Raw genomic sequence first — 12,641 nt, forward strand, 5'->3', positions numbered from 1 at the left:
TACTGCTAGATTCTGTGTAGGAAGCAACGATGAACAAGAGACAGACAGGCAGTAGGATCACACCCCAATATCCATACCCTGAAGGGCATGAACGTTAGTAAATCAAGAGAGAAACCAAAGCCCACATGTTGTCTGTACCAGGTCAACAGGATGCAGACAGGAGCAGTTGGTGCAGATTCTGTTTGCTCTGTGCCCCTGAGCACCGAGATAGCACCTGAACTGCATGCTGCAGGAAAAGGGGCTTCCAGACACGCTGTGAAGACAGACAGAGATGCTATTCTGGGCCTCTGACTGCCCAGGTGCTGACAGCCCCTACAGAAAGCTCTGTCCAGAGAGAAACCAGCTGCTCAGAAATGCTGTGCTTGCTCAGGTTCTGGGCTGCCATTTTACTCCAATAAATTTCTGCGTCCTTGCCAAAATGTATCATAAATTTGATCTAATCAAATTTGTGTGTGTGTGTGTGTGTGTGTGTGTGTGTGTGTGTGTGTGTGTGTGAGAAAGGGGCAGTCCATAGCCAGCTTCAACAACTGCATACACTAAGTATTAAAGTAACAAAAGCACAGGCTTCCAGAGATCATGGTGGATGGGAGGCAGGACTATACTCAGGGACAGAGCAGCATGTGGAGGCTCGCACTGTGAATTTTTGCCCCAGAACAACTAGGGGAATAAATCAGGAAACCTGAGAGAACCCACAGACTCTCTGAAAGAAGTGGATTGCTCCTGCAGGACCCAGGAGACACCTCAAATACTCCGCCACAGCAAGACCCGCCCAAGGAGAGTCTGAGCTCAGACACGCATAGCCCAGCCCCCACCCAGTGGTCCTTCTCTACCCACTCTGGTAGTGGAAGACAAAGGGCAGATATTCTTGGGAGGTCTAAGGCCCCGCCCACTGCCTGTTCCTCCCTATACTACCATAGCTGATGCGCTCTGGAAAGCACCACCTCCCGGCAGGAGGCCAACCAGCGCAAAAATAGAGCATTAAACCACCAAAGCTAAGAACCGTCACAGAGTCCATCTCACCCCCCTGCCACCTCCACCAGAACAGGCGCCAGTATCCACAGCTGAGAGACCACAGATGGTTCACATCACAGGACTCTGTGCAGACAACCCCCAGTACCAGCCTGGAGCCGGGTGGACTTGCTGGGCGGCTAGACCAAGAAGAAAGGTAACAATCACTACAGCTCTGTTCTCAGGGAGCTACAGCCACAGGAAAAGGTGGACAGTACTACATCAAGAGAACACTCTGTAGGACCAAAGAATCTGAACAGCAGCCTTCAGCCCTAGACCTTCCCTCTGACAGAGCCTACTCAAATGAAAAGGAACCAGAAAACCAACTCTGGTAATATGACAAAACAAGGCTCTTTGACACCCCCCAAAAATCACACTAGCTCACCAGCAATGGATCCAAACCAAGAAGAAATCCCCAATTTACCTGAAAAACAATTCAGGAAGTTAGTTATTAAGCTAATCAGGAAGGCACTAGAGAAAGGTGTAGCCAAAAGGAAATAAAAAAACGATACAAGAGGTGAAGGGAGAAATATTCAATGAAATTGATAGCATAAATTAAAAAACAAGGAAAACTTCAGGAAACAATAGACGTAGAAATGCAAAATGCTCTGAAAAGTCTCAGCAATAGAACAGAACAAGTAGAAGAAAAAAATTCAGAGCTCAAAGACAAGGTCTTCGAATTAACCTAATCCAGCAAAGACAAAGGAAAAAGAAGAAGAAAATATGAGCAAAGCCTCCAAGAAGTCTGGGGATTATGTTAAACGACCAAACCTAAGAATAATCGGCATTCCTGAGGAAGAAGAGAAATTTAAAAGTCTGGAAAACATATTTGGGGGAATAATCGAGGAAAACTTCCCCGGCCTTGCTAGACCTAGACATCCAAACACAAGAAGCACAAACAACACCTGGGAAATTCATTGCAAAAAGATCAGTGCTTAGCCACAATGTCATCAGCAACAGCAGCTAAAAAAGCAGAGGGACATTATATAATGATAAAAGGCCTTGTCCAACAGGAAAATACCACAATCCTAAACATACATGTCCCTAACACTGGAACTCCCAAATTTATAAAACAATTACTAATAGATCTAAGAAATGAGATAGACAGCAACACAAAAATAGTGGGATACTTCAATATTCCACTGACAGCACTAGACAGTTCATCAAGACAGAAAGTCAAAAAAGAAACAATGGATTTAAACTATACCCTGGAACAAACTGACTTAACAGAGATATATATATATAAAAAACATTCCATCCAACAATTGCAGAATACACATTGTATTCAACAGCACATGGAACTTTCTCCAAGACAGACCATATGATAAGCCACAAAATGAGCCTCAATAAATTTAAGAAAATGGAAATTGTATCAAGCACTCTCTTAGACCACGGTGGAATAAAACTGGAAATAAATTCAAAAAGGAACCTTCGAAACCATGTAAATATACGAAAATTCAATAACCTGCTCCTGAATGATCACTGGGTGAAAAATGAAATCAAGATAGAAATTTAAAAATTATTCGAACTGAACGACAATAGTGACACAACCTATCATAACCTCTGGGATACAGCAAAGGCAGTGCTAGGAGGAAAGTTCATCGCCCTAAATGTCTAACATCAAGCCTGAAAGAGCACACACAGACAATCTACGGTCACACCTCAAGGAACTAGAGAAATAAGAATAAACCAAAACCAAACCCAGCAGAAGAAAAGAAAGACCAGAGCAGAACTAAATGAAATTGAAACAAACAAAAGATAAAATGAAACAAAAAGCTGGTTCCATGAAAAGATAAATAAAACTGATAGACCATTAGCAAGATTAAGAAGAGAGGAAATCCAAATAAGCTCAGTAAGAAGCAAAACGGGAGATATCACAACTGACACCACGGAATATAAAAGATCACTCAGGCCAGGCGCGGTGGCTCACGCCTGTAATCCCAGCACTTTGAGAGGCCAAGGTGGGCGGATCAAGAGGTCAGGAGATGGACACCATCCTGACTAACACGGTGAAACCCCATCTCTACTAAAAATACAAAAAAATTAACCGGGTGCAGTGGCAGGCGCCTGTAGTCCCAGCTGCTCAGAAGGCTGAGGCAGGAGAATGGCGTGAACCCGGGAGGCGGAGCTTGCAGTGAGCTGAGATCACGCCACTGCACTCCAGCCTGGGTGACAGAGCGAGACTCCGTCTCAAAAAAAAAAAAGAAGATCACTCAAGGCTACTATGAACACCTTTACACACATAAACTAGAAAACCTAGAAGAGATGGACACATTCCTGGAAAGATACAACCCTCCTAGCTTAAATCAAGAAGAACCAGATACCCTGATCAGACCACTAACAAGCAGCAAGATTGAAATGGTAATTTAAAAATTACCAACAAAAAAAAGTCCATGACCAGATGAATTCACAGCAGAATTCTACCAGGCATTCAAAGGAGAATTGGTACCAATTCCACAAGACAGAGGAAAAGAGAACCCTCCCTAAATCATTCTCTGGAGCCAGTATCACCCAAATACCGAAACCAAGAAAGGACATAACCAAAAAAGAAAACTACAGACCATTATCCCTGATGAACACAGATGCTAAAATCCTTAACAAAATACTAGCTAACCAAATCCAACACATATCAAAAAGATTCTCCACCATATGATCAAGTGGGTTTCATACCAGGGATGCAGGAATGGTTAAATATACACAAGTCGATAAATGTGATACACCACATAAACAGAATTAAAAACAAAAATCAGATGATCATTTCTACAGATGCAGAAAAAGCATGAGACAAAATCCAGCATCACTTTATGATTAAAACTCCCAGGAAAACCAGCATACAAGGGACATACCTCAATAATAAAAGCCATCTATGACAAGCCCACAGCCAACGTAATACTGAATGATGAAAAGTTAAAAGCATTCCCTCTGAGAACTGAAACAAGACAAGGATGCACATTCTCACCACTCCTCTTCAACATAGCAGTGGAAGTCCTAGCCAGAGCAATCAGAAAAGAGAAGGAAATCAAGCGCATCCAAATCAGTAAAGAGGAAGTCAAACTATCACTGTTTGCTGATGATGTGATTGTTTACCTAGAAAACCCAAAAGACTCTTCCAGAAAGCTCCTAGAACTGATAAAAGAATTCAGCAAAGTTTCCAGATAAAAAATTAACGTACAGAAATCGTAGCTCTTCTATACACCAACAGCAACTAAGCTGAGAAATCAAGAACTCAACCCCTTTTACAATAGCTGGAAAAAAGAAAACAAAACAAAAACAAACAAACCAAAAAAAACCCTTAGGAATACACCTAACCAAGAATGTAAAAGACCTCCACAAGGAAAACTACAAAACACTGCTGAAAGAAATCACAGATGACACAAACAAATGGAAACACATCCCATGCTCATGGTTGGGTAAATCAGTATCGTGAAAATGGCCATACTGCCAAAAGCAATCTACAAATTCAACACAATTCCCATCAAAATACCAACATCATTCTTCACAGAATTAGAAAAAACAATTCTAAAATTGATATGGAATTTTAAAAGAGCTCACATAGCCAAAGTAAGACTAAGCAAAAAGAACAAATCTGGAGGCATCACATTACCTGATTTCAAACTATACTATAAGGTCATAGTCACCAAAATAGCATGGTACTGGTATAAAAATAGGCACACAGACCAATGGAACTGAATAGAGAACCCAGAAATAAACCCAAATACTTACAGCCAAGGGATCCTCAACAAGGCAAACAAAAACATAAAATGGGGAAAGGACACCCTTTTCAACAAACGGTGCTGGGATAATTGGCGAGCCACATGTAGGAGAATGAAAGTGGACTCTCATCTCTCACCTTATACAAAAATCAACTCAAGATGGATAAAAAAACAGTCTAAGACCTGAAACTATAAAAATTCTAGAAGATAACATTGGAAAAACCCTTCTAGACATTGGCTTAGGCAAGGACCAAGAACACAAAAGTGAATGCAATAAAAACAAGGATAAATAGCTGGGACTTCATTACACTAAAGAGCTTTTGCATGGCAAAAGGAACAGTCAGCAGAGTAAACAGACAACCCACAGAGTGGGAGAAAATCTTCACAATCTATACATCTGACAAAGGACTAATATCCAGAATCTACAACAAATTCAAACTAATCAGTAAGAAAAAAACAAACAATCCCATCAGAAAGTGGGCTAAGGATATGAATAGACAACTCTCAAAAGAAGATATACAAATGGCCAGCAAACATATGAAAAAACACTCAACATCACTAATGATCAGGGAAATGCATATCAAAACCACAATGTGATACCACCTTACTCCTGCAAGAATGGCCATAATCAAAAAACAAAAAGTACATGCTAACATGGATGTGGTGAACAGGGAACACTTCTACACTGCTGGTGGGAATGTAAACTAGCACAGTCACTGTGAAAAAGTGTAGAGATTCCTTAAAGAACTAAAAATAGAACTACCATTTGACCCAGCAATCCCACTACTGGGTATCTACCCACAGGAAAATAAGTCACTGTATGAAAAAGACACCTGCACACGCATGTTTATAGCAGCACAATTCGCAACTGCAAAAATGGGGAACCAACCCAAATGCCCATAAATCAACAAGTGGATAAAGAAACTGTGGTATATATACACAATGGAATACTACTCAGCCAAAAAAAAAGGAATTAATTAATGGTATTTGCAATGACCTGGATGAGACTGGAGGCCATTATTCTAAGCGAAGTAACACAGGAATGGAAAACCAAATATCATATGTTCTCACTCGTAAGTGGGAGATAAGCTATGAGGATACAAAGGCATGAAAGTGACACAATGGACTTTGGGGACTCATGGGGAAAGGGTGGGAAGGGATTGAGGGATGAAAGACCTATAAATAGGGTGCAATGTATACTGTTTGGGTGATGGGTGCACCAAAATCTCACAAATCATCACTAAAGAGCTTACTCATGTAACCAAACACTACCTGTTCCCCCAATAACCTATGGAAATAAACAAATAAAATAAAATAAAGCACAGGTTTCCAGTCCACACAACTGAGGCTGTACCACGTGCAATGCACAATCACCGTGTGAACTGAAGGAAACAATGTATGCGAAACACAGGGTGCCTCGCAGGCCACCGAAGTGTACGCACTCCCAGGTGCAGTGTTCTCACCAGCATAGCTGTGCGCCCGCTTCATGTGCAGCTTCATGTTGCTCTTCTGCGTGAAGCCCATGACGCAGTAGGCACACTTGTAGGGCCGCTCCCCCGTGTGCTTCTTCATGTGCACCTGCAGTGCGCTCTTCTGGTTGAAGGCTTTCTCACAAAGCGTGCAATGGAACGGCCGCTCCCCTGTACAGAAAATGGCACATGTCAATGTCTCTAAGAAGAGGATAGTGGATGCCTGGGCTCTACCCTGCGGTATGAACAAGAGGGACTGAATGTTCCTCTTTTCTCTTAGGCTTTCAGCCTGGCTGTCGTCTGAACAAATGGCTGGAGGAGCCATGGGGAGACCAGAGGGATCCTGGCCAGGTCCTAACAACCCCCAGCAGATGGGGCAGAGGGATCAGAGAGCCATGGAAGGGCCACGGTGGATGCAGCCTGTGGAACCCCAGGCCCACGGTGAGTCGTCAGATGATCACGACAAAAATGAGCATGGGATGATGTCTTGTCAGGCCAGGGCGGAGACAGAAGGGCTGACACAGAGCTATCACGTACCAGTCAAGAGGCAGAGAGATGGGAGAGCTTGTTTCTTTGTTCTGTGTGTTTTTTGTTCTCTAAGACAAAAAGTTTGAGCAGATTTAGGTGGTGTAGGAAAAGCCAGTAGAGAAAAAAAGTTTTAAGATAGAAGAGGAAGATTAAAAATTAAGTTCCCCAGTGACATGAGGACATGGGACCCAGGCACTGGGGGCTGCCGGTTTGCTCTAGCAGGAGGGAAGGAGGGACGTGATGTGGTCAACATCCCAGACACGGCACGGGAGCCTTGCGTGATGCTTCTGTTTCCTACGGTCATAATGTAAGCAGCAAAATCTTCCATGTGAAAAGTTAGTTAAGATGATAAATAGGTCAAAACTCAGGGGAAATGGAACATGTAGACCTTGCTTTATAAATAAAGCATTCCATCGCTTGCGAATATTGTACAGGTGGAATTCTGTTTTCTCGCCCATGGTGTCTACTTCAAAGAGTAAGGAAACAAAAGCGCATCCCTCCCCGTTACCTGTGTGGATGCGGCTGTGGCGCTCCAGCTGGCTTGGTTTGGCAAACGCCTTCTCACAAGTGTCACATTTAAACACTCTTGGCTTCTGGGAGCTCAAAGAGGGGCCGGCCTGGTGTGTCTGCATGTGCTCCTGGGAGACAACACACAGAAACCAAGAAACGAGATCAAAACGGAGCTTTCGCAACCAGAAACAAGAGGAAGTAAATGACTACAAAGTTCAAGTCAGTAACAAGGACAAAATCAAAGGCTAATCTGTGATTTGTGTTCTTAAGGACTTTATCCATTGGTAGTGACAACAGGGTGATGGGCTTGGGGCTTCTCGGGGAGACTCCGGTCCCCATCTGAGCTTTACCGCCTGCTAGTTATATGGCTTGGCCACATCTGTGTCCCAAATCGGGGTAGAAATATCTCCTTCATCAGCTTTAACTGAGACCAAGGGCATCAAGCCACGAGCCTAGTGCAGGAGTCCAGGTGAGCTCTCTCCATTGGCTGTGGGGGATCCTGTCCCCGTTTCACACAAGAGTCCACCCAAATGTCACGGCCCGAGGCCACCCATAGGTTGTGGCCCGAGGTCCTGCGGCACCCAGCTGGACGTGTTCAGTGACTCTCACCCACGAGTCCTCGCGGAATGCCTGTGATTCCGAAGTGCATTCTCCTGGTGATATGACAACTGCCTCACGGTGGCTCTGGAGGCTTCTAAAGCCAAGAGGAAACTGTTCCCTTCTCACGTTGTGACTGGCAACTTGCCAGAGATACTACATTCACATGACCACAAATTTCTCAAAGATCTGACAGCTGCTGCCTTTGCAGGCACCTGAGGATGTGCAACGTGGTTATTTTCCAAAATTGCATAAGCATAATAACTATCCTGATAGAACTCCAGAGTCTTTAGACCTAACCTCTACCCTGTAAGGCAGGAGTCATGGAAAAGTACATGCTTCCTGTGTGTGTTCAATGTGACTGCCTGTGTTCCAGTTGCAGACGTCACATTGCTTAAGGCCCAGCACAGCCTGGGAGGTGGATGTAATGAAAGCAGCAGGGTGGGAAAAACAAACTCGGGAGGTGAGTGCGGGAGCCTCCCCAGGACGGCAGACCAGGCAGAGCCAGGACTGCAGGTGAGGCCTGACCAGTGACGACACCACCCCTGACGACACCAATCACCATCAACAGCTAGAGGGCATTCCTCGCCCACTCCGTCTGGGGTTCCCACCCGGTCCGCGTTGGATGTAACTACAGTCAGTCACACTGAGCACTAAGCTTCCTGAGGATGGAGCCACCTGTTTCTGGGACCACCTTCTTTGCACACAGTAGGCACTCACTGTTTGCTAAACTGAAAGGAGGACAGAGAGAGTCCGTGGGGGAACAGAGTGTCTGGTGGGACGGAAAGGAAAGCTTTTATAACATTGGCTTCTGTTTCTCTGACCCCAGAGAGAGAAACTTCCTGCAGTGGTAACAGTACATGCGGCTGCCACTCTATGCTGCTGACTTTAAAAGAAGTATCGACGAGCTGCACTCCTCAAAGGGAGGAGTTAGGCTTACCCTGCGGCACAAGTTACTGTAAACCTAGTTCTCCCTAGAAAGTGCTCTCTGAGACAATGGCAAATGTTCCTCAAGAAAGAATTTCATCATAAAATAAGTTTGCAATCAGCTGGAGTTAATATCGTTCCTACTGCAACACAGCTGCCGGCTTGGCTCTGCTACAAGGGAGGTGTGAAGTTTTAAGAAGGGGAGGGGTTGTGCCCTGAAGTTGGTGGGGACTCAGCAGAGCCGCCAGCATGGCCATCAGCTCACCGCACCAGAGGATGCTAATGCAGTCCTGGGGCAGGGAGATTCACCAGAAGGTTTCAAAAGAAAGAGTCCTGTTGATAGTTTATTTTGCTGTGCAGAAGCTCTTAAGTTTAACTGGATCCCATTTACCAACATTGGCTTGTGTTGCAATTGCTTTTGGCATCTTTGTCATGACATCTTTGCCTGTTCCTCTCTCCAGAATGGTATTGTCTAGGTTGTCTTCCAGGGTTTTTAGAGTTGTGGGTTTCACATTTCAGTCTTCAATCCATCTTGAAACAGAAAACCAAGTATCACATGTTCTCACTGATAAGTGGGAGCTAAATGGTGAGAACACATGGATCCATAGAGAGGAGCAACTCACACACACTGGGGCCTCCTTGAGGGAGGAGGGAGAGGAGCAGGAAAAAGTATTGGCTACTTAGCTTAGTACCAGGGTGATGAAATAATCTGTACAACAATCCCCTGTGACCTGAGTTTACCTATATAACAAACCTGCACATGCACCTCTGAACCTAAAGTGAAAGTAAAAAAAATTAAAAATAAAAAAGAACCCAAGCAGCCAAGCAACAGGCTTCCTTCAGGCACAGAGAGGGAGGAGTGAGGGACTCGGGGCTCACCAGCCCCTGGAGGGACCCGGGAGAGGAGCCACAGCAAGCGCCACAGGTGGGGCCCTGGGCTTCCCAGCTCGGACAGGACAGGGCCATCACCACTGACACCACTGGCCTGCAATACACTCAATGTCCGTGTGCTCTACTCCACACTCCAAAACAGCCATCCTGGTCACAGGGATCCAAGGATTCCAGTTCCTGGGACAGGAATTCCTTGAGTAGGACTCTCCCTTCTTCTTGTCCTACACTCATTAAAAGACAACAGACACACGAAGGCCACAAACAATCCCTGCCCCCCAACATACACAGGAACCCCAAGGGTCCAGCTGTCTTAGCACAGCTTTCCTTCCCGGCCGGCGTGGCATGCCTCTGACCTCCGCATGGCCTGGCCAAGGCTGGTCAGAAATTTCGCAGGCTATCCCTCACTTGGAATTTGTCTGCTTTTCTCATGTTATGAGGTTTTTGGGAGAAGTGTCATTTTCATCCCACTCTGCCAAGGACAGATGCAGTCTTGATGTGTGGGTGCTGACACTGGCCACGGCCGCTGGGCTGGAGTGGTGCTGGCTAGGCATCCGCGCTGCACGCTCCTCTGTGTTCCACCCCTTCCACACCCCATTCCCTTCACACGGAAGACGTAGCGCCCTGGGCTGGACATCAGAGCACCCTGCTGGGATTCTGCCTCCTGCCCACTGTAGCACAGCACCATCTGTGGGGATGTCCCAGAACTCATCCTCTGCTTCCCACATGCGGGCACTCAGGTCTCCACTGTGCAATGATGGCTCTGCTGCAGTGGAAAGCGTGCGCAGCTAAACCTTGGGAGGCTGAAGGGGCATCTTCAGGGCTGGTCCCCAGGGTGGGCACACATGCATTTGTTAGGGCCGCCCAATGCCCCTACAGAAAGTCCTACCAAGCCACAGTCTCAACAGCCATTATGTGAGCCAGCCTCTGTTTCCTGACAGCCTCGACAATGGGTGCTGACAGACGTTCACATTTCTGCCAGTCTGACAAGGGAGAGAGGGCATTGCAATGTTATTTTAACTTGTGTTGCAAACTGACTGTGAGTTGCAGGTGAACATGCAATCCATCTGTACAGCAAGCGGACCGCTTACAACCAGAACAACACTAAGTCTACAGATCTATTGAGCTTTTCCTCAAAAACACATGCCGGATTCCCGGCCGGTGTTAAATCTTGGACTCTGCATCTCTAGCCACCTGGGGGGCACACAGCTGTGCTGCGGCACGGTGGGCCTACCTTGAGGTGCGTGGCGCGCTTGAAGGCCTTCCTGCACACGGGGCAGCCGTGGCTGCGCTCCCGGCCGTGCACCTCCTTGTTGTGGTGCATCAGCACTGCCGCCGACGAGAAGGCGCGGTCACACTCCAGGCACTGGTGTGCCCGGCCCTCCTTCTCGGGCTGGCTGCCCGGGGCCAGGTTCCCAGAGACGCCAGCCACCTGGAAAGAGCCAGAAATTCTGTGACTTTCCACTCACTTGGCTGGATTTGTGCAAGTTTGTGAACTGACAGACACCATGGTGATAACAGGGACATTCCTAGCATGGACGCGCCAAGCCCACGCTGCATGTCCTATCATCAGGATAATTTAGTCAGAGGCACCTTCCACACAATATGAGACCAGAATGCACACTGTGTCCTGCAAGATTGAGACCACACAACAGCAGCTAAGGAATGAGCTCTGTGCCGCACCGACCAGGTGCAAAGTCCAGCTCCAGCGTGACTGTCTGGGCTACTCGGGGCTAAGTACTTAACCAGTCTGTGCTTGCGTCTTCATGGGAGAACCACCTGCCTACCAAGGGCTGCATATGGCAGGCATTCACTAAATGCTCGCTACTGGTAGTAGCTTTAGATAAACAATTCTTAACAACAAAAGGTGTTTTTAGCTTTTAATGGAATTAAACCATTTTTTTCAAACCGTGGATCACAACCAATTAGATTTTCAAATCATCTTACTGGGATGCCACCACCATTTGAAAAAATCATTTTCAAAAATTTCGAAAAAAATTTTTTGAGATGGGGTCTTGCTCTCTTGCCCAGGCTGGAGTTCAGCGGCACAATCACAGCTCACGATAGCCTCAAACTCCTGGGCTCAAGCAATCTTCCCACCTCAACCCTCCCAAATACCTGGGACCACAGGTACGTACCACCTCACCATCATGCCCAGCTAATTTTTTTATTTTTTGTAGAGACAGGGTCTCCTTATGTTGCCCAGGTTGGTCTTAAAACTCCTGAACTCGAGGGATCCTCCTGCCTCTGTCTCCCAAGTGCTGGGATTACAGGTATGAGGCCCTGCACCTGGCTGACTCAGCTTTTATAAACAAGAGATTCCGGTTTTGCAAATGCAAATTTCTATGTGATGGCTTAACAAAACAATTATAATACAAATTAATGAGATCTGTCCACATTTTTATTATTCCTAGTTTATCAAATACTTTTTCATTAATTCTGGAATATAATAAGTAAACATTAAAGAAAAATACTTAACAAAAAAAGATTTATACAGGGTGCTATATTATTAATCTGTGCTGTAATTTTAAAAAATGGAATGGGAAAAAAGGAACAAAGGAAAAGATCAGAAAAGACATTGCAGCCATGTGAGATGTGCAGGAACTGGTGTTATTCTAGAATATGACACCTGCGTCAGGTGTGTGTCTACACGTATCTGTAGGTGTTATTCTATAACATGATACCTGTGTCAGGTGTGTGTGTCTACACATGAGTATCTGCAGGTGTTATTCTACAATATAACACCTGTGTCGGGTGTGTATCTACAGGTGAATATCTGTGAGTGTAAAGTAAAACGACAGAAACACACGCGTGTTGAGGTCACTGCATACAATATATTCCATGTGAGTCAAGTCTGAAAAGCACAGGAATAAATGATACTAAAGGCTGGTTGTGTAACGCAGATAAATGCATGCTGACGAACATCAACTCAAACAAAAACCTGCAGTTATGGAGCGGCCTAATGTCCTCCATCAATGTTACGAAGCATCTACCAGGAGTC

The 12,641-nt window shown here is 45.5% G+C and overlaps 1 protein-coding gene across 5 annotated transcripts in view; it reads right to left on the reverse strand.

The window, feature by feature from the left end:
• The window catches only part of ZNF236 (zinc finger protein 236), a 160,793-nt gene that overhangs the window by 13,413 nt on the left and 134,739 nt on the right, over positions 1-12,641 (reverse strand). For all 5 annotated transcript variants that reach the window (XR_013408317.1, XR_013408318.1, XM_028837782.2 and 2 more), the window contains 3 exons: positions 10,875-11,072; positions 7,227-7,356; positions 6,185-6,361 (listed from right to left, as the gene is read on the reverse strand). Coding sequence is in view for 3 of the 5 variants with exons in the window: in XM_028837782.2 (XP_028693615.2) it covers positions 6,185-6,361; positions 7,227-7,356; positions 10,875-11,072 (505 nt within the window). In the remaining 2 variants the exon portion in view is untranslated. The remainder of the gene's footprint in view (positions 1-6,184; positions 6,362-7,226; positions 7,357-10,874; positions 11,073-12,641) is intronic.

Source organism: Macaca mulatta, chromosome 18, assembly GCF_049350105.2.
Source record: "Macaca mulatta isolate MMU2019108-1 chromosome 18, T2T-MMU8v2.0, whole genome shotgun sequence".
NCBI classification, from domain to species: Eukaryota; Metazoa; Chordata; class Mammalia; order Primates; family Cercopithecidae; genus Macaca; species Macaca mulatta.